Genomic DNA, 21,623 nt, shown 5'->3' with positions numbered 1-21,623 from the left:
GTTGCTTGGGTTACACTTCTTGGGACTTGGCGAGCCTCTAAACGAGAAGTTGTTCGGCCACGTCGGGGGCCTATACCTAATCTAGTTTAATGGAAGCCACCGTCCAGTGGGCTGGTTGTTGTTATCCAGCGGTTTTATCACGCCATGGGTCTTTAATAAACGCTAAATTGCCCCGAACGTAGCATCAGTTATAGATCAACTAGGCTCCCGATTTTCTACTCTCAGGCTACTCTATTGGTAAGCTAAGCCATGCTAAGCCCCTGATTTTGAACGGAAACTAACCTCAAACCAGTATTTGGGCCTGAAAATCCCTGTTTCGTCGGATGATATCAAGTGGGGGTTAAGAATTAAGTGAGATTTGGATTTTTTTTAATAGAAAGCTCTCTTCCCTGAGCTTTTGAATTGAGTTGGTTCCAAGCTTCTCTTTTCTTTCATGCAATTCCTCACCTTCGGCCCCCATGCGACCATCAAAACCCACCCATTCAATGGCTCGCGCCTGCTTACTCTCCATTGCTTTGCTGTCGCCACTTGTCGCAACGGTTTCCCTGGCAGATTCTATTCCAAGTCGCACAATCGCGACCGATCACCATGATATCACCACCACTTTACGATCGCGGACCGAAGATCCTTTCCTACTTCGAATTATGCCATTAGGGGCATCCATCACGAATGGATATCGCTCAACACAGCATAATGGCTATCGCGATTATATTAGACAGCAGCTTCGCTATGAGGGCTGGGAAGTTGAGATGGTCGGGAGTTTAAGGAATGGTACGATGGTAGACAACGTGAGTGATCTTCCGCTTCAAAGAATCCGATAATAGAATCTCACGCGGTTCTTGCACACTATAGTTCAACGAGGGACATTTTGGCTTCAGAGTGGATCAGTTATCAAAAGAAGCCGTGAAAACTACCCCCCAACAGCCCAATTTGATCTTGATCAAGTCAGTCTATTCCTTCTCGGGCAAATGAAATGTTGAAAACTAATTTAACAACAGCGCTGGAACCGACGACGCATTGCAAAGATACAAAATTGGCACGGCCGGATCGCGAATGAATACTCTTTTAGACTTGCTCTTTGAGAAGGTTCCCAATACCACCATCATTCTCTCAACGCTACTGCCAAACAAAGATCAGCCATACTTGGTGGAGTTAATCAGTGACCAGTATCGCACCCTTGCTGCCCAGCGTCGCCACAAAGGCGACCGAGTCGTCTTGGCGGACATGAGCACTTTCATTCTTGTGGATGAATTGGCAGATGCAACGCATCCAGACGACGCCGGTTATAAGAGAATGGCTTCAGTATGGTGGGCCGCCATCGAGGACGCGTTGCAGGAGAATATGATCCAGAAATTCAGCTACACCATAACAAGTAAAGTGGAAAAGTCGTTGGACAACAGCACCAGCAATCCCAATTTGCCGTCATACACGGCTCCTGCACAACCCACCAATACAAGTAATGGAAATTCTCGATTTCACCAGGGGATATTGCTTGCCGTGGTGGCTCAGCTGATGTTGAGTAAGTTTCGAGATTCTTTGATTGCAATGTCGAACAAAGCTGACAGAGTTAGTGTTCCTTTTCCTTTGAGGCCAGCTAGCCCATTCTTCATTGAACATTTTGCATGCACGATGTATTAGATATTAGTTATACCCCCATATACTACTGTTTTCCCATGGCCTTTTCAAAGAAACTCAATTTCTAGGTCCTTTTTCATATCCTCGACCGGGCTTCATAGAAACTAACGAGGAAGAACAAGCAAAGAAATGAATATGGAATGTTGATTGTTCGAAGGAGGAAGGAAGAAGCGAGACACAGCCTGCTATCTAGAACAAAGAAGAAGCACTGACACAAACATGGTCATGTGATTCTAAGAGGGCTTGAGAAGCTTCTTGGAGAAATATCAAGTCTTAAAATAGACAATTCATTTGACACTGAATGAATCCGCTTCTTCTCAAAGGTTCCAAGGTTGTCTCCGTCTAATTTTCTCCTTATACATAATCTCATCGGAAGAGCCACTGCTCAGTTCAAGTCATCAACTTCCCCATCGTTCACTATTCAAGTGCCTTAAGATTCACCATACCTCTCCACTATCTTCAAAATGTCACCTGGCACACGATCAGGAAGTCCAGCTGCGGATGCTGGGCCTCTCTCAGCAAGAAAACGGGCTGCCCCTAGAGCAGCTAGTGGAAAGCGGAAGGCGACAGAGTCTACAGCCACGGCCAACCCAAAGAAAATAAAAGCTGAGCCCGGAAGCAAGAGAGCCGAGCCAAAGGAAAAACAGCCGGAGCGCGAGCCTGAAGTCGAATTAAAGGGATTTGATCACTCGTACGTCGGGGAATCCAAGCCTCCTGCTCCTCCAACAATGCCTGCGCGCAATGAACGGTGGCAGCACAAGGGCGCGGAGTCGCTCGACGATATTACAAAGCTCCCGCAGGGCTGGAATGAATCTGAGCCTGATCTTCATCCCGAGTGAGTTTCAATGTGCAGATAAAATACTCTTCGTACCTTATTAATTATCGTGTAGCGATTTGGATGCCAAAATTGAGAGGTGCAAGGAGAGAATTGAAGATAACATCATGGTCAAACGGTTCAAAAGGAAATTGGAGAGCTTGCTTGAAGAAAAGGCAGATAATGAGTAAGAAAGCCCCAGTTGTTGTCCTAACATCACAGAGAAGCTGATGTCTTTCCAGAGCGATCACTGCATCCGAGCCTGCGGGTCTGTCTTGGCCCACAATTCAACGTCTGCAAGTTCTCAAGATCACGCATGCCAATTTGACTAAGGATAACGATCCATACGTGATGCTCCCAAACGTGAATGGCATTATGGCAGCTTACCGGTCCGGAGATTTGGCATGGAACACCGGCCTTGTCACCTACTGGTGCGATGGTAAAAAACTTTGCGAACCTCGACCTTTGAAGTGGGAGGACTTTGAAAAGGCGAGAGAAGCCTTTCCTGGACCTGACCATAGTTTCTGGATTGAAGGTGTAAGAACAAATTGCCCATTTACTTTCAAGATCCTCAAAGCTAATGACACGCCAGATGCATGATCCCGGGATCGGACGTTCAATGCCAGCATACGCGCTAAATTCTCACCCACGGGCCATGATTCATGTACGTACACGGTACTATAACATATGCCTTCAAGGGTCATATGTTGCCCATCCAATACCTAGTGCACAGTTAACCTGGTTCGTTTAGTTGAAAGTCAATATGCACGTTGAGGGTGCCCCGGATTTCATAACCCTCGAGGTGAAGGAGGACACCGCAGCTTCTATGTTGGCCGTCTATGAAGATTTGCGTAAGCTTCTATGTCCTACAGAACCTAAACTTGAACTCCCAAGGCACAAGCTGCTTGGTATGTTTACCGCAACAACAGCCTCCAGCGTCCCTGTGACTTTGCCTATTGTCCGACTTGGTTGTCATGTAGTTTTGAAGGAACAGATGATTCCTACCAGTGAAAATACAAACTAAAATATCTGACTTGAAGGTTTAAATCAATTTGTCTTGCTGGCTTTCGGGGGGGAGGCGTTAGTATCTTATGTGACTGTCTTCTTTTGAGAATATTGAGTTCATTTCCATGTCAGCCTTTCAATGTTGGAATGCAAAATGTTCAAGTAAAACCCGAATATTTCAATCATCAATATTCTATGTAGATGAGCTTTTTATAGACTGGTAGTTTCCCTCTATCACATCAATATATTGGCAAGTGAGTAGCACAGATACAAATCTCATGCAGGTAGTCAAGAATGTGATAGGCCGATCATTACGCTACATTCAACCTCGCACAGTAACTGATCTGCATGTCACACCAAGCCCCTCCTTCAACTATTGACCCATCGTACAAGTCCAATCCATCACACAGCCCCTGGTCAATTGCCAAACACGCGAGACTCGGGACATCATATTTCCAATCTGACCCTGTGCAGCAACGTGCCCACGCATCCCAAGACACCACTATCAACCCACCATGCCGCCCTCACCACGTCAACGAAAACAACCCTCACCTCACATATCAAAACGATCATCGCCGTCGCCACCACCATACAACCTTAAACTCCCTCAAACCCTCTTGACCTTCCCCGAAGTCCCAGAATGGTACGCAGACAATCCACACATTCACTCAGGCTACCGGCCCATCTCAAAGTCCACCCAAAAATCCTTATCCAGCCTCTTCTACCTCCACAATGAATCAATCAACATCTACTCCCATCTCATTCCCGCAGTAGCATTCCTGCTTGCTGAGTATGCGCTCTACCGATATATCCAGATATGGTACCCGCATACCCCAATCAACGACCAGATCATCTTTGCTTTCTTCCTCCTAACAGCGACGGTCTGTCTTGGTTTCTCAGCAACTTTCCACACGCTAATGAACCATTCGGAGAGTATTTGTCATTCTTGGCTGCAGTTTGATTTCGTCGGGATTATCATCCTCACCCTGGGCGACTTTGTTTCGGGAATCAACATGGTTTTTTACTGTGAGTCGGATCTGAAGTTTATATACTGGGGCATGGTATGTACAGAGCAAGTCCATTATTTACGTCTACCTCCAGTGCTCAACTTGGAGATTTATATACAACAAGAACTTCTATACTAAACAGAAGGGGAAAATAGATCGGGATACTCGGCTTAGCTTCACTCATGGTACTAGTTAATCCCAAATTCCAAGGTCTCCGCTGGCGGACTTTTCGTGTGGGCACCTTCATGGCAATGGGCGTTTCGGCCATCGCGCCTCTTCTTCACGGAATTATGCTTTTCGGCTTTCGGCAGATGATGCGGCAATCTGGGGCTCCATATTATATTGTTGAGGTTTTGCTCCTTGGGCTCGGCGCTATCATTTACACGGTCAGTTCTGGACTATGGATTGTGGCGTTTGACAAAGATTAATTCAATAACAATTGACTGCTGATAGACACGTATACCGGAGTCTCTAAGTCCCGGAAAATTCGATATCCTCGGATCCTCTCATCAGATTTTTCATATTTTGGTAGTGATTGCTACTGTCTTGCATCTTGTTGGGGTCCTGTCGGCTTTTGATTATAACTACCACAATCGTGTTTGTGGAGAAACTTCTCGGGTAAAACTTGTTTAGACTTGAAACATTTGTTTTCTAGTATAGATTTAAGATGAAGAAAGATGAAAAGTTGTGTGAAAAGGATCGCAATATATGCATGCATTCATTCAGCGTGACACCGTGTCAGGCTTAGTCATAATGGAGGAATCGCGTCTATGTACGGCTCTAATGTATCTATACATGAGTCTATAAAAAAAAAAGGAAATATAAAAGCAAAAACAAAAACCAAGGAACCAAATGCTTAGACGCGCTCGGCGCCTTCAGAGTCATCCTGGTTCTCCTGGTGGATAGCATGGTCCTTAATGTCGAAGCGGAACTGCTCCTCCTCCTGGCGGAGAATCTCCTGGAGCTGCTTGTTGGCGCGCCAGACAGGCTTGCACTGGAACAGACGGTCAACCTTCTCCAGAGGGATACCGGAGGTCTCGGGGATGAGGAAGAAGGCGAAGAAGAAGGCGAGGAAGGAGAGCGCAGCGAAGAACATGTACACTCCGTATCCCATGGTCGCAAACATCTGCTCAGTGAAGCGGGAGACGAGGAAGTTGAAGAGCCAGTTGCTTGCGGTGGTGCAAGCCTGGGCCAGGGAACGGAAGTTGGGGTCGAAGAACTCGGAGTTGATGACCCAGGGGGTACCGTTCCAGGTGGGGGTGTAGACGGCGGTCCACAGGTAGAAGAAGAAGATAGCGGCAATACCACTGCCATCGAGGGAGGTGAGGTTTTTCTTGGTGGGCTCAACGATGTAAACATAGGCACCAATGATCCACATGCAGATGGAGCCGGTGACAGCACCAACAAGCAAAAGCTTACGACGACCGAACTGATCAACAAGGAAAAGCAACCAGATGACGGTCATGACAGCCTTGACAACACCGAAGATACCGGTCATGATGTCGACAGTGTCAGTTTGGACACCAAGAGACTATAGGAATTAAGTTAGTATTGCTGGTCAACGCGCCAAGGTGCCCGGGAAGAATTTTCTTTTTTGAAGAAACATACCTTGAAGATGGTGGGAGAGTAGTAGTTGATGGCATTGATACCAGATCCGTTTTGCCAGAAGAAGAGCATGCATCCCAAGAACAGACGGTAGCAGAGAAGAGGACGGGCGCGGAGAGCCTTGAATGGCTGCCAGAATCCCATACCAACAGTAGCCTTCTGCTCCTCGATAGCGGCATCGATAGCAGCAACCTCCTCAGTGATGTAGATATCGCTAGGAGTCAATTGGCGAATCCAGCAGAGGTTGTTCATGGCCTGTGCGCGGTGGTCGTGGAGGAACAGCCAGCGGGGGGATTCCCGCATCCAGATGGAGCCCAGGAAAAGCATACCAGAGGGAATCAACTGAATGGCGAAAGGAATAACCCACTGCTCATGGTCGGAAGGAAGATGTTGCTCAACACCATACTGAAAAGCCAGGTAGTTAGTAAACGTAGTTCTTTGTAGAAAAGAATTTTCCGGTCCGCGCAAGGGGGATTTCCGGAAGGGTAAGAAGTCCTTGACTCACGTTAATCCAGAAGCCCAGCATTCCACCGATTTGCCAGCCAAGCTCGTAGAGACCGACAAGACGACCACGAATGGCAGGAGGAGCCAACTCGGCAAGGTAGATAGGAACAATGTTAGAGGCGACACCGGTACCCAGACCGGACAAGACACGACCAGCGTATAAGCAACCCAAACCAGTCTTGCTGGAAGCGACAACCTGGAGAATGGCACCGACAATGAAGATTCCGGAGGCAATAGTCAAACACCATTTGCGGCCAATCCAGTGGCTGAGTCCGTATGTGGCAAGGGCACCAAAGAAGGCACCGGCGATGAAAAGGGAAACAATATTTTCGCTGACCAAGTCCTGTCCTGCAGAGCTCAGTTTATCGGTGCCGAATTCCTCCATGAAGGATGTGAGATCAATCGTAGTACCAATGAAGGCACTGGTGTAACCGATCATGTTGGAACCACATGATGCGATGGCGGCGAGAAGGTAGACACGCCAGTTGTAGACGGACGAAGGCGTCGGCCTGTCCTCATTAAGAGCGAGGATACCCATGGCTGTTTGTGTGTTGAACAGCTACTAGGGAATATTTTTTCGGAGGGTTGGGAAGGCGAAAAAATTTTCGACTCTGAGATGGATGAGAAGGAAGAGAAAGAATGGGACAGGAGGCAGGCTAAGTATTATCTCGTTCCCCAGTGGGTTGTGGGTACCAGAAGGAGAGTGGAAATCCTCTCACTGACCATCCCCACACCCTACGTCGCGTAGAACCCCATACTGCCCCAGAGGATGGGGTTCCAAAGTGAGGCTACGCGACCTGGGAGGCGTGCTAAAATTCCTCTGGGGTGGAGCACTGACCCGGGGTAGCGTTTTCCCCGGTGGAAACATTCAGCCGGGGCCAACGAATGGCCGTTGGTATATATCTAACATTTCCTAACTTCTTCCATGGTTTTGATGCCTTTAAACGGCCAGTTTTTGCCTTGTTAGTGGCCATTTCTTCTAGGATCCAATCAGATTTCCCATCTTGATGTCATTTACAAGGAATTCAACATTCGATTTTTTTTTATTCTGGTTTATGCTCTACCTTACATTTCAATCGTTAAAGATTTTAACCCAATGAAACTTTTTTTTTTGGAGAAAAACTTTGATCATGTTTAGTTTACCCGTTGCCCACAAAAGAATGGGGGTTTCTTGGAAAGTCTTGGAGTGGGAATTGGGGGGTGGTTGAGGGGACTTCCACCGGTGAACGTTCTGGTTCGCCACAATGTGCGTAATAGTGCATGGAAGAGGGTCGGGCACATCCTTTGTCCCCCGGATCAGACGGATTGGAAATTGTGGAGATCAAGAACCTTCTGTGGGAGGGGGATAGGGGAATTATGATTGTTACTAAAAGGGATCAGTAAAGTCCCGCTTCCTAATCGTAAACCCCGGGGGGATTTACAATATCAATTGGGGGGAAGAGAATGGGGTGCATAAAGATTCGTCACTTGGCGTAAACCAAGGTTTGGTCTCCACGGGGAGAACCCTTAACCATCTCAACACCGGATTTCCACCGAATCTTCTATGGAGCCAACAAAGATTGAAAAAGATTCAAAAGGATAAAATCCCACGCTAAACTTTATGAGGAGGGTCGATAAGGGGTCACGTGAGCTCCAGTCCACTCTCCCTGCCTCTCACTGACTCTCAACCTCTTACCCGCCACCCCATTGGCTCGACGATCGTGGAGAAGTCTTCTCCATACCAAACTCACTCGGCTCCAAACCTCGTGCATTTTTTCTCCAGAATGAATTCATACTTGACATCAAGCCGATCTCGGGTAGATGTTAGGCTCTGGGGTTTCCTTTAAGTTTCTGACCTTATCGTCATAGGTTGAAGGCCGTTAAAACACGCCCAACGCCACCCTGCGCGTAAAGCTTATATTCAATTTACAACTCGGTGAGAACGGGAGAATATAGAGCCAGGGAATCAAATTATCTCACCAGCTGTAAGCGGCATAGAAAGGTCAGCCACTGAAATGGATATCTGTTTTGTTCCGTCTTTTCTTTGTTCTTCCACCTGCATCGGCCCGCAGGGCAAACATAGCTATTGAGATTAGAGCCACACCGAGGTGAGCACCAAGTGGATCCCGGTGTGCCGGGCCCCGTATATTGTCATCACCGGTGAGGACACTTGGCTAGGTTGAATCTCTGTCCGTACCTGTAGCAGATTTTTTCTTTTCTCAGTCAGATGAAAAGCAGAATTTTCTCTTGGCTAGATCTATCCCATTTTTTTCTGAACACTCTAAATTGGCACCGGTGAGGTTCGCTTGAGGCGGCCCGAGAAGTAAGCTTACTTTGGAATCATAGGGTTGTAACACCTTATCAAGCCTGCCGTGGTGGTTGTGTATCGGTCGCCGGCCGGGATGCCGAAGCAGCCGTAAGCATCAGTCAGCATCAAACTTGGATTACGGCAACACCGGAATGGTTGGGAAATGTCCAAGTATCTTTGTTGATTAATCAATCAAATCAAATTCTTCCAAATCAAATACAATTCAGTACATAAACTCCAAGTCGAGATACACCTTCTTTCCAATATCAAAATTCGTAGGAAGCTTCGGAAATCCCAACAGAGACGATATCCCAACACATGAGGCGTCCTGCCAAGGCCAACCAGTTGACTGCTGTAGCAGACCTTGCTTCCAATGTCCATCAACATCAAATGAATAGAACATTGAAACCTTAGTAGCTGTGACCAACCTGGCGATACATGTAATTCTACCTAAGTACCTACTACGTATACCTTAAGCGCCAGGCCTGCACAGCACTTGAACATCCTCCCATATATTATGTATACAGTATCCAGTCCTGTTCAGATGGTTATTTCCAATTTGCATGTGTTCGAAGTGCACATGTGCATGCACATGTATGTGTGGACAACATTTGAACTGGGTGTGTATACCAAGAAGGTTGAATGTTGAACCCTCAAGCACTTAAGCGTTTGACTGCTTCTAACATTCAATGTTCAAAGATTGGAAGCGCCGGGCTCGAGTCCTCAAGTTCGAGGTGTCGGGATATATATCCATTCAAAGATGTCTGTAGCTGGAAGTATGCAAAATATGTATATCAATCAACATTGAATTGTATGTACCTACCTACATACATGGCTGGTATCAATTGAATTGATATATATTGATGTATTTCACATGTGCAAAAGGTCAACTATATTCAAGGTTCAAACTTTCAAATGAATGCACAATGTTCGCATGGGCATCAATTGGTCAATTAATGTGTCCAGATGCCAACACTGTTTAGCAGAGGTGCATCGACATGTATGTAACTACCTGCTAGTATGTACTAGTATACACTCCAGGGTTCAATCAATATTTGTGTTCTACCAGAATGCCTGTCCTGGGTAGGTAGTTGGTAGAAATGGACCAGTTGACCCAGTAGATTACATCCAGACCGAACAAATAGATATATCTAGTTCAATGTTCAAGTATTCTTCTTATGTACGGAGTAGGTATGTTACGCACCACTGAGGTATAGTGGACCTCAGTTGAGGTTGCCCATCCTGCACATGTGGTGGGCGGATGTACTTACATAGATGAGTATAGGCAGTATGTTAATTTTGAACCTTAGAAGCACCCACCTGGGCACCTGGAAGGTCCAACGTTTGAAGGTTCAAATGTTGGACCATCATTTAAACGTTGCTACAATGTATGCACTTAAGTAGTTTCTTGTAGTAGGTATTTCCGTGTATTCTACATTGGTACTTAGTATGCATGATGGATGGCGGTGCATACGCTTCGGTATAACATTGCTGTCCAGGAGGATGCTGCGTATAGATGTCACGAGTGCAATATTTACAGGCTGCGTTACAATATTGAATGGAAGTACATCTAGCTATCATTCATGAGATGAAGGTTTTTGGGCACCAGCAGTACCGGCTAGAAGAAGACCCGACAATCTATTGAGTTTGATGGCGCGTCACTTTGATGCCCTACTCGCGACGATCGTCGACTACGAGACAAATATTTTGCCTTACCTCAAACTTTAGTGGAAGGCAAGAGCTGGAGAAGGAGCCCATGACCTCACCAAAGACCCGGAGTAGACCTGACAACCCGAGAATTCCCTTGACGAACATGACTCGGGTGCCAAACTGGAGAGAGAGAGAGAGAGAGAGAGCGCCAGTCTGCAGCCTACTCCGTAGAAACCATCGCAATCGTCAACATTGACATGTGGGGAAAGGCCTCGTGGAGGGTGGAACTCAGGCGGCGAGTGTTTGCGACCAGGGTCCAAATGATGGTTCATGTGTCTTTGTGACTCGGTTCGTAGGTACAAGAAAGGCAGGTTCCGGGCCAAGAAATCCGACATGACTTCATCGACCCGAGACGCGGTGTGGAGTTGGGTCAACAAGACCGGGTGTTGCCATACCCGAGCTGGAAGAGCACTATGAGCAACGGTGGCGCATGGTTGATAGCCGAGGTACCTGTCACCCCTGCTCTAACAAACGATAGTCTCGGAAAAGTGCCGTAGGTTCATTAAGGGGGTGAATGACGAGTGGGGAACGAGTCCGGGGGTTGGGATCGCGGAGCTGCTGCTGAGCGTCAAGACGGTCGTCGCAGACATTACGGTCTCGGAGGAGGCGCTAGCGAGGAAAAGGGGGAATCCGACCGAGGAAAGTGTATCGAATCTGAGTATATCTGGGACCGCATTTGAGTAGACGTTGTGGTTAGCTGTAGGTTGGAGTTGTATGTTGTATGTTGTATGATGCAAATGCTGCTGTTATCCGTACCTGAATCTCAGAATCTCTCCCCACAATCACGTGTAGAAGGCCGACCGCCAACCACAACATTCGCTCCAAACATCATCAACAACCATTGACAAGAGTCAGATCATTGTTGAATTGGCCGCAAGAGCTTTATATGACAAAATCCTCTCCAAATAATGATTACAACACTAGCGGGACAGTCAAAACCCAGACGCCTTGATGTTTGATGAGAGGTGCCTTGCACCTTTGTATCAGTAGATCATACCAACCGGAAGACTGATAAGTGGTTCGTGGACTGCCCTTTGTGTGCAGACAAGTAGCTGATGTTGATCCAGCACCTATAAATACCACACAGAAAACCGGGAACCACTACAGCCCTTTATGGAGACTCAGGCTTCACCCGTGGCCATCCAACGAAGCATCTGGAATGGGAGGATACCATTGGAGATCGTTCTTGCGCCTTCTGAGAGCCGAGTCTATGACCAGACTGATCCATACCTTGTATGTATTGCTGCAGTACTCTTAACCTCTCTCTCTATGCTGTATTAACGGATGATATCCAGATCTCCTGCCATCGCATTTCATACCTCCCCTCGCTGCTACCAAGACTTCGAGCATTCTTCTCGACGTCGTTGATAGAGCCCGACTCTCAACACCACGAAGGCTGGTTCGCTTTTGAAGGCGTGCCTCTGAAATGGCACTATCCTATCGGCCTATTGTTTGACCTCTATGCTGGTGCAGACCCTGCCAGCAGGAGTAACAGTCCAAACCTCGATGGACAAGAGAATGAATCACCGCTCCCATGGCGCCTGTCCGTCCATTTCAGTGACTGGCCCGTCGAAGACCTCGTCCGTCTCGATACAGATGGTATGGTCATGAACGACGCGTTCATTAACAGCGTCAAAGAAGCAGATTTTATGCGCAACGGAACTGCGAAAGGTATCATGAGTCTTTCTAAGGATGACTCTTCCGGCCTGTGGAAGGCTGTTGAGAATGGTAAGTATCCCAAAGTCGCAACGAAGACCTATTGTTGACTTTGAACTATTCACAGTGGACCTTCCTTCCTACCAGCGAATCTCAAATATCCTTATGCCTCCGTTATCGCAACCATTCCGCAACGTACCTATCCGCATCTTCCTCCCACTTCCGCCCGATGAGGATTCTCCGCTGCTCAAAGTAGTGCAGACACAACTCCCTCCCTCTATACCAACGTCGAGCATCCAGGCTAGTCAAATTATGAATTCTCGGGCTAGTCCGAGTACACAGCCCCAGACGGTCGGGGGTGTATTACATACGTTGCTTCCAAACCTGTTTCCCAGCCGACGAATTCCAGTTCTTGCGAAACCTGTGTTACATGGGGCGGTACTTCCTATGTCTGCACCCATTGAAGAAGTGGTGAGGTGCTCTGCGTACGGGGATGGCTGGGCATATGTCGTTGTGAGAATGATGGGCTAGAGTTACGTCCGCTATAATCATAACTTATAACCCATCAAATAACGAATGCTCTGTTCTATTTCGTTTCGCGTCCGAATCCTTTTACTGGTAGATAGGCTGGTTCGGGGGAGAGAAATAATTTGCAATTGACCTAGACTACTTAAAACAAGATAACACTTATTAATGGGGAATATCGTAACTTGATCGCTTCACGCTAATATGATCTCTCAGCTCACCAGATCAAAAAACGAGCCAGAGAGGCGGGTATCCATCGGTGTTAAATGAAAAAAAAAATAGACCCAAACCATATCCTCTACACGTCTATGACGGCTGGAGCTTCACTTCCCACCAGCGTAGATTCACCAGTGACACCCGACTCAGCGACATCCGAATCCTCATCTTCAAAAACAGTCGTTGCACTGTCTCTTCCACTCCGTTGGGGAACAGGGCGCAGCTGCCCATCCTCATCGAACCACAGCGATCCAAATGGATTCTTCTTGGCAAGATCGAGAGCAGTGATCGGGGTTTCCTTATAAAAGTCCTCGGGGTTTTCTTCAATGTCTCCCTTGACTGGGCCAGGCTTTTCAGTGGGGATTTCAAGAGCCAGATCGGCACCAGAATCGAGTAATATGCGGAATATTGGCTCACGTCCACGTTCAGCAGCGAGGTGAAGGGGGGTCTTACCATCACCGCTTGTAGGGTTCAAGTCTGCGCCGTGCTGAACTAGATACTCAACAAGAGATGCACGTGGAACGGGTGACTTCGTTGCGAGATGGAGAGGGGTCTCAGCAGCGGCTGAGGCTGTTAACTCATTTATCGAGGCGCCGTTGGAGAGCAACAGTTGAATATATTCAGCAGTGCGGTCAGATGAAATTTCTGGAGCCCCTGTTCCCGTATAAACAGTTTGGTGGAGCGGAGTCCAGCCTTGGAAAGACACTGCTTTCACATCGAGACCTTCGTCTAGTGCCATTTTCAGAATATCGAGACAGTTCTGGTTGGACGGTGGGGTGAGGTGGAGGATGGTTTCACCCTTTGCTGTTTGGACGTCGACTTTGGCCCCACGATCAAGTAACAACCGGAACATAATTTTGTTTCCGTTCATAGCAGCACACTGGAGAGGCGTATATCCCTGAGATGTGCGAGCTTCAAGATTTGCGCCTTGATTCAGAAGTTTGGTAATAACTCCCGTGTGAACACTATAACGAGCTTGTTCATGGAGCAAAGTCTCCCCTTGCTTATTCCAGACGTTGATATCAGCCCCGCCAATGAGGAGAAGATCAAAAGCAATCCAATGCCCTTGCCATGCAGCGTATTGTAGGGCAGTAGGGCCGGAAAGTGACCTCGCCTCTATTTGCGCACAGTGCTGGAGAAGTAGAGAAATTGCCTCGCAGTTATCCATGTTGGCCGCCAATTGCAGTGGAGTGTAGCCTTCGTCATTCGCGATGTCAATAGCGGCTCCCTTTTCCAGGAGGAACAAAATAATTCTTGGCCTTCGACATTGCACGGCGATATGAAGGGCAGTGTTTCCATTGCTCGGATTCTGTAAATCCAAGTCCACCTTGTGCTTAACCAGAAGTGGAACGGTAGATTCGTCGGTTGCAGTCCCCACAGCAGAATGAAGGCTCGAATCACCCTTGTTGTCTACCTTGTGAAAGTCGACATGCTCGGCAAACAATAACTTCATGCATTTGCGGTGACCTTTTATAGATGCGATGTGTAAAGGGGTCTGACCATAGGCGTTGGTTGCATTGACACTGCCTCCTTTCTCAAGCAAGAACTCCACCATTTCGTCATTGCCCTGGTAAACAGCGCAGTGCAGTGGTGTCACACCCAAGGCGTTCTCTTGAGCATTCACATTTGCACCCTGCTCCAGCAGCCGCTTGGCTTTTCCGGGAACCCCAAAGAATGCCAGATAATGCAGGCCAGTCCAGTCATTAGGATATTTTCCCAGGCCTAGTTCAGATGGCATGCCATGTGCCCTTCCGCTTTCATAATCCAATGGTGGTCTTCTCCAAAGAAGCTTGTTGAGGAAAGTTTTGATCAGTACCTGGAAGGTCTGCTCATCCTCATCTACTTCTCGAGCATGTAGACCCCAATAAGTCGCAGCATAATTGATAAGACCTTTGTTCATGATGCGAGATGGACCCATATCACTATGATAACAATCATCCACTACTTCATCAGGACTGATTGCTGACAAGCAAGCCTCTGTAATGTCCTTCTGTGCTGCTGGGAAAAAGACTCTGGCCGCAGAGCCCTCGAGGTATTCCATTGCTGTTCGATGAACGAATCGAACACTCCCAGATACCGCATCAACTGTCAAGAGTCCAGCGCTCTGGATTTGCAGGAAATGCTCGAATGTCATTGAATCTGGCTTTGCAGTGGTATCGTCATCAACGGCACTCCGAAGTTCAGTTACTGAGAGTGCCCTGAAGGCATAAAGAACCCAGTAAACGTAACGGGTTGCAGATGCGCTATGACTGACGACTTGTTTCATTGATTCCCCATATGCCTCTGCAAGATTTTCAGGAAGATTAGTGAGCGCTTTTTCAAGCAGACTTCGATCATTATACTGCGATAAGAGATCAAGGTGTATTTTTGCCAGTAGAAATCTGTGTTCAAACTGTTAGCATGACGTTATCGTACCGGGAATCTTGGAAACAAACTCACATTCCATGAGACTTTTCTACCACGGAATGGAGAATTTCATCCTCAATCTTGAGATCTGGATTCTTTTCTCCAACGATCTTGCGGAGGCTACTATCGGACTTAATGCGCCCGAGAGCGTAGAGTCCAACATCCTCAGGTGGTGCCAAAACACTCACGTATCCAGAGTTATCAAGTGGCTTTGCGCCACTCATTTCTCGCAGTGTAACAAGAAGTTGGGTGTGCTGTGGGAGCTTGTGCATTCGGCCTAAGATACGATCTTTATCCGGAAATGTATCAAGCCCATCGAGCACCAAAATTACTTTGGAGAACCGATTGATTTCGGCTCGGATGGCGTTTTGATATGCCTTGGAGGAGGCACTTCCCGATCTCATCGCTTCTGAGTGGTATAGCGAGGATGTCGCATAGGACAGACTGCGTTTTCGGAACACCAGCTGAGCAAGAATGGTCTTCAAGAGGTCTATGGATGGACCCTCTTTCCCACTCTCCCCCTGGCAGAATACAAAGACCGTTGCAACATCAGGCGAAGTGAAGGTCTTCTGTAGGAAGTCGATGATCGTGGATCTTGGATAATGTTAGCTTGTTGCCATGCAAAAATGGCCAGTATGCCAGAATAGTCTACTCACGATAAGAATGTTTTCCCCGCACCCGCTATAATGACAACTCAGTATAAATTGACAATACATCAAGGGGTCCTTGCAGACTCACGAGGTCCAATACAATACAGCGTTCTGAAGCCTCCTATCAGCCACTGTCTGAAGTTCAAATTTTCAAAAATCCACGAGCATGATCCCTGTTGTCGCCGATTGCAGAGATCTGCAAGTGTGATGTACTGTTTGGAGGATAGTCGACTCGTTAGACCAAGGGTCTCATCTTCGAACTGCTGGTCGTTTTTGAGGCCGCCTAGGAATGTATGATTAGATCACAAGAACCAAACGCATAATTGAACAGATAAAGAAGAGGGGCTTACTAGTTTCCACATCACGATGTCGTTTTAAATCTCCTCGAATTTGCTTATCCAATATTGTTCGCTCCCTGAGTATATTTGTTAGGCCAACGGATGAAAATGGGGTGATATTTGCCTCAAAGAAATCTTACTCGGAATCGGGCTGCATAGAAAGAAGGAACATAATTTTGTATTGCTCCAATCGGGGAATATAGGTTTTATCCAAGAGATGTTTTCTGAAGTAGAAGGGGCTTACGCCTCCGGGTTGGAAGTAGAGCTCAAGAGACTTCATGCTCAACCTGAACCACGAGAGAAGCTCGCTGAGCGACCGGAGGCGACCGACGGCAACGAACCATTTCTCCTCGGCCCAACTGATTTCATCTTTTATGCGATATAGAAGGTCTAATAAGTCTGTGAGGAGGGATAGCGATCGAATGGAAGCATCATGTGAGTCTCGTCCGGTATTCAAACAGCGCATGGCAACTCGCGTGGATTGGGCGGCCTGAACCAGGCTATCACGAACTGCAGACACATTCACCATGATGTCTAGCGACTATAGACATCGATGCGAGTCAGGCAATAGGCAAAGAAGACGGTCGCCCCAAAGATGATGATAGAGAAAAGAATCAGGAGATCGAAACTCAATAATACTCCAAGCTCGGCACTAGTCCATGCTTACTCAATAAATCTCCAGTGTTATCGTGACTGTTACCAACGTCCGCCCACACAGTGCGTGCGCCTGCGCGGCTCGAGGGGCAAGGCGTATTCGGTAGGGTGATCCTGTTCCTTAACCAGCCTCCACTAATTTTTTTCTTCCAACCCGACGGAAACGAGGGGAGATGAGGGGGCGGCTAGGTCTGTGTGGTCAACACGTCGACCCCGGACGGTTGACAGCGCCGGCATTGGATTGGCCAGTAACCAGTTACATCAAGGTGCTCAACCAACAGGTGGCTTACTATCACGCCAATCTTCGTCCGCTAAGAGACTCTGGCATAACACGCTGCGGTTCACAGCGCTAAGCAGAAATCGGCCACGGACACCAGACCAACAATTCCTTAGGGCGAGTCCTCTTTGGTTAAGAGGAGCTGTGGATCTGTGGATCCTGTGCACCGTGATCACCCCCGCTATGTACCGTGAGGAGCACGGACCAAGTATTGCACCAGTGCCCGTTCACGATTTAGCGCCCATGGGAAATCGCGCATTTAGTGATCACCAATGACAGCCACAATCACGTAGGAAAAATGGATAGGCCTTGAAAATCCGTGATGCGAGTCACAGTAGTTGAAACGAGCCGTACAGATCCTTTTGCGGTGAGGCATCTTGCATATGAAATTAATTAGCTACAGAGTCGATCCATGAACGTGAGGGGGCTGATTAGCACTAAGAAACAGCTGCCCAAAATTTCAAGGTTATTATCTTGGTTTTGGTGAGAAGGTTGATTTGGGAATTTTGTCTTTGAATGTGGATTTGGTACTCAGGTAAATTAGGGAGAATATCTACACTGTGACTAAATTACTGGAATGTCAGGAGGCAATTTAAATGAGAACCAGCTCTGAATTGGTATTTTGAACACTATAGTGCTAGGTGTATATGTTGTTAAACCGCGAGGTTTGAATCTAGCTCCGGATAGCCAGGCTTATAGCCAACTCACTAGTTTTATAAACAAAAGCGCCTTGGGGCTTCCAGTGCCACCAATGATGAAACAGAGAAGGAAAGTCGTAAGCTCGTAGGGTGTATGCTAAAAGCGGTAATAAAAAATAGGGAACACATGAGAGGGTATATTGTGCAAGCATAAGATGAGGGAAAGAGAGTAAGAAAATCATATAAGTGGTGTGTCGTCTCATGTGTGGAGCGCAAAGTCTTTAAATGACATTGCCGTTCATATTCATGGAGGCACCGATTTCGCGGCCGCGGCGAAGAGCTTTGGCCAGCATAACCTCGCGCATCCATGTAATGCGATCATAGCCGTTGGGAACGGCAAAGTGATGCGACTTGAGACCGTTGCTGAATAGCGTCTTCCTCTCAACTGCAGTCATGCTCGTGGGCGATGGAATCAGCGAAAAGGCAAAGGCTGTTCCTCCCCGAGTGTCATCCGTACGCTTCAAGATAGTCCTCTTGAATGCGGCGGTCAATTTGGAACTGGAGGCAAGGGATGAACAAGCCACGGCATAATCGTCGACATCAATGTGCTCGAGAGCCTTCCAGTTATTTTGGGCATCATGCTCAGTGGTGAACATGCTAAGCTGCGTGCCTCGTAGAGCAAATACGTGCTCATTCCACTCGTGGCGGAAAAGACGAGTTGTCTTGCGCTTCTTCATCCATCCGCTGTGGATGATTTCATCGCTGGGTTCACCTGTTGGGCTAAATGGGTGGTATCGGTAGTTGCCAGCACGTGGAGTTCGCTCCAGATCCTCTGGAGTCTCAATGGGCGACATCATGCGTCCCTCATCGAGACGGCGCATATAGGGTTGGGACATCTTGCGTCTATGATTATCTTTGGTGGACCCAGGTCGTTCGATTGGATCAGCTCCTCTGTGAGGCATATAGTTTCCAAACCGCATATCTGGAGGTACCGATTGTGAAAAGCGGCGCTCAACAGGTCCGGATGGAATTGCAGTCATAGGAACATCCACCTCGGAAAATGGAGAAGTCAGTCCATAGTGGGAATCCTGGCGATAATAATCGGACGGTGAGAAGATGGCTGTGTAGGGAGTTGGGACCTGTGCAGTGGTGGGCGGCTGAAAGTTTTCCTTTTTCCGGAGTACAGAAGGGGTAATGGTGCGTTGGCCAGAGAGAGCGCCAGCGCTTCTCGGAGATAGACCATGACTGCTCGGAATACGAAGTCTGGGGAGGCTGCGAAGTTGCTCGGCAAGAGAGCCAGGAGAGTCGGCATCGGGAGACGGGAAAACATCGATTGGGGGAGTTGCGGGGTCGGTAACTGGTTGTAATCGGCTCAGGCGTTGGAAATTCAAGAAGTTACGCACGTTCTCTTGGGGATCTCGAGACTCGACGTCATCGAGTTGTTCTTCAGAAATTGGCATTTCAGACACATGTTTTGGGCCAAGAGCATGAGAGGATGCGACTATTGAGGGAGTGACTTCCGATTTTGGAGATTTTACCATGTTTCGAGAACATGATGGGCTTCCAGTGTCTCCAGCTGTGACTATGGGATCCTCCATAGTTTCAGAAGAAGCATCTTGAGGAAAGCGGGTGACTCGAGCGTGCTGCTTTTGCCATTTGCGGCACTCTTCACCTTTCGAGCATCTATGGACCTTAGGCAACAATTGCTCAATCCCAACAATGGATACTGAATCATTGGGACCAATAGCTCCTGCGCGGCGACGTCGCCGTTGACGGCGAGAGGGAAATTCGTCGTTTTCTGTTTGAGGCGAGGTCGCCTCACAGGCGACTGGAGTCGCATTGCAGCTTCTAGAACCAACTGGAGTCGCATTGCAGCTTCTAGCGCCGACTTCTGCTGTCATGGAATTAGGGGTTGGCTCCCGTGAAACGGGCTCAGAACCAAGACTTGGATTTGAAACATTCGAATAAGTGCCGTTGCGGAGGCTCCGAATAGAGGCCATCAACTGATGGCGCTTCCCAAATGACTGAATGTCAAGCTCTTTTAGGTCTTGCTGCTCAAGTTCCAATAAAATTGCACCCGTGATGTCATTGATGAAAAATTTCTCAATAACACCATCATCAAAATTCATCTTCTGTAACCAACTGACAACAGTTTGAGGATTCCAGTTCACCACTTGTGATCCATCGGGTTCTGCTGGGTCTTCGAGCACGGTTTGAAGCGGAGTTCTGGGATTTGCAACACAAGGAACAGGCGTGTCCCTTCGCCCAGGCTCAAAGGTTTGCCCATGTTCAAAAATTGGCGCAGGTTCAAAGCTTCGGCCAGGCTCGTAGGTGGATGTGGGGATATTGTAAGGAATGACATCGCTGTCTGCATCCGACTCATCACCGAAAATCAAATCGATCTCAACTGTAGACTTGATTTCCATAGATCCATTTGACAAGCGAAAAAGATGAGGTCCCTCTGGACCTGATATTGGGTTGTCATCGATGTGGAAGTGAAAGGAGGTAAGCCCGGTAGAACCAGGGGTTTTGACATCATCAGGAGTTGAGGCGGTTGTCACACTTGAGGTGTCGAGCTACACAAAATTTGATCCCAGATATCAGTCCCTGTTGCACGATTCGTTTTGGGATTGTGGAGCTCCTAGATAGGTACATACCGAGAGAACACTACGTGAAGAGTCATCCATAGAATCAGGCTGAGAGTCCGAGTCAATGTCTGTATCCAATATCTCTGTCGATACTGATGGCGGGCTCATTGGACGAATGGGCTTTGAGGATGCAAATGTTCCGTTGACCTTCGATCGGAGGTATTTGAGTGCAGTGCGGTGATCACGTTGACCAGCCTATTGACTCAGTTAGGGAGGAAGGCATCAAAGCGGGGAAAAAGTATTAGCGTACCATTTTGAGCATGATAATTTGTTTGTGAGTATAGTCAGGGTGTTATTTCTCCCCAAGGGGCGATTTGCATGCAAAGTTCTAGGCTCTGGCAATGGGCGCTAAGAGCGAAGTACTTTGATGCCTGGAAGTAATAAGTGAGGCTCTCAATAGATTGCAGTTGTCGTCTGCGGTGTGATAAATTGTTAGATAGTATATCAAATACTATATTTGTAAAGTTATATAATCAAACGATTGAAGTACGGTATAGATTTGAATTGGGGTGGGCCCTGGATATAAGTAAGAGCAGAGTTCACAAAACCCGGTGTTTCCAAAAAAAGCACACGTTCAAAAATAACCTAGAAGAGGAGCTCAGCCAGTGGGAACGATGTGACGGATTGAGTATGGCTTTGCATGGGGTGACTTGCGACTAGGGATGCTAGGGAACGGTTGGAAAAAAGCTGTCCCCAGGCCTGGCAAGCGTTGTGATTGGCTGCCTGAGAAAAGCTCGGGCTTTCCTAAAGAGGGGCTCTCTTCTTTCGTTGGACAGAGATTAAAGCTAAGGGCACGGATCCAAAATTATCATGCGTGGGATGATCCTGCGAGAGGGGGTGAAAAGACTAGATGTGAGGAGTGTGGAAATGACGCTACTGCAGTGATGGCCGTTCGGCACGGATCGATAGGCTCTGAAGACTTGACTAGAAAGTCCCCACTTGACATTTTGGAAGTTATGACCAATTACATCTAAGCTCTTGTCACATTAGCGCCAGGCAGCTGGCCGGTTGCTGATCACACACGAGAAGAAGAAAAAAATAGACATAA

The 21,623-nt window shown here is 47.6% G+C and overlaps 8 protein-coding genes across 8 annotated transcripts; 5 read left to right on the top strand and 3 right to left on the bottom strand.

The window, feature by feature from the left end:
- Positions 1–458: 458 nt before the first annotated feature.
- Positions 459–1,518, top strand: N7466_007702 (putative esterase; the record flags this gene model as incomplete). The annotated part of the gene is made up of 3 exons (XM_057167091.1): positions 459–788; positions 853–944; positions 999–1,518. Coding segments are annotated over 3 exons (942 nt in total), but the record flags the coding sequence as incomplete, so codon positions are not given.
- A 581-nt stretch (positions 1,519–2,099) lies between these two features.
- Positions 2,100–3,049, top strand: N7466_007701 (uncharacterized protein; the record flags this gene model as incomplete). Its single annotated transcript, XM_057167090.1, has 3 exons — positions 2,100–2,470; positions 2,526–2,636; positions 2,692–3,049. 3 exons carry the CDS (start codon positions 2,100–2,102, stop codon positions 3,047–3,049), a joined length of 840 nt encoding a protein of 279 aa, XP_057020131.1.
- Positions 3,050–3,212: 163 nt separating this feature from the next.
- N7466_007700 (uncharacterized protein) lies at positions 3,213–3,473 on the top strand (the record flags this gene model as incomplete). Its single annotated transcript, XM_057167089.1, has 2 exons — positions 3,213–3,300; positions 3,322–3,473. The coding sequence occupies 2 exons, from the start codon at positions 3,213–3,215 to the stop codon at positions 3,471–3,473; spliced, it is 240 nt and encodes a 79-aa protein (XP_057020130.1).
- Positions 3,474–3,969: 496 nt separating this feature from the next.
- Positions 3,970–5,094, top strand: N7466_007699 (hemolysin III family protein; the record flags this gene model as incomplete). The annotated part of the gene is made up of 3 exons (XM_057167088.1): positions 3,970–4,515; positions 4,617–4,847; positions 4,915–5,094. 3 exons carry the CDS (start codon positions 3,970–3,972, stop codon positions 5,092–5,094), a joined length of 957 nt encoding a protein of 318 aa, XP_057020129.1.
- Positions 5,095–5,317: 223 nt separating this feature from the next.
- N7466_007698 (sugar porter family MFS transporter) lies at positions 5,318–7,108 on the bottom strand (the record flags this gene model as incomplete). Its single annotated transcript, XM_057167087.1, has 3 exons — positions 5,318–5,992; positions 6,070–6,471; positions 6,572–7,108. 3 exons carry the CDS (start codon positions 7,106–7,108, stop codon positions 5,318–5,320), a joined length of 1,614 nt encoding a protein of 537 aa, XP_057020128.1.
- Positions 7,109–11,680: 4,572 nt separating this feature from the next.
- N7466_007697 (autophagy protein 5) lies at positions 11,681–12,754 on the top strand (the record flags this gene model as incomplete). Its single annotated transcript, XM_057167086.1, has 3 exons — positions 11,681–11,800; positions 11,863–12,295; positions 12,351–12,754. 3 exons carry the CDS (start codon positions 11,681–11,683, stop codon positions 12,752–12,754), a joined length of 957 nt encoding a protein of 318 aa, XP_057020127.1.
- Positions 12,755–13,046: 292 nt separating this feature from the next.
- On the bottom strand, positions 13,047–16,887 carry N7466_007696 (NACHT and Ankyrin domain protein; the record flags this gene model as incomplete). The annotated part of the gene is made up of 6 exons (XM_057167085.1): positions 13,047–15,345; positions 15,404–15,964; positions 16,027–16,051; positions 16,109–16,303; positions 16,371–16,435; positions 16,499–16,887. The coding sequence occupies 6 exons, from the start codon at positions 16,885–16,887 to the stop codon at positions 13,047–13,049; spliced, it is 3,534 nt and encodes a 1,177-aa protein (XP_057020126.1).
- A 1,321-nt stretch (positions 16,888–18,208) lies between these two features.
- Positions 18,209–20,828, bottom strand: N7466_007695 (SAM and PH domain-containing protein; the record flags this gene model as incomplete). The annotated part of the gene is made up of 3 exons (XM_057167084.1): positions 18,209–20,503; positions 20,585–20,770; positions 20,826–20,828. The coding sequence occupies 3 exons, from the start codon at positions 20,826–20,828 to the stop codon at positions 18,209–18,211; spliced, it is 2,484 nt and encodes an 827-aa protein (XP_057020125.1).
- Between the last annotated feature and the right edge of the window lie 795 nt (positions 20,829–21,623).

The sequence above is a fragment of the Penicillium verhagenii genome (assembly GCF_028828195.1).
Source record: "Penicillium verhagenii strain IBT 33310 chromosome Unknown utg000007l_segment0_segment0, whole genome shotgun sequence".
NCBI lineage: Eukaryota > Fungi > Ascomycota > Eurotiomycetes > Eurotiales > Aspergillaceae > Penicillium > Penicillium verhagenii.
This window is presented reverse-complemented; position numbering and strand designations above follow the sequence as displayed.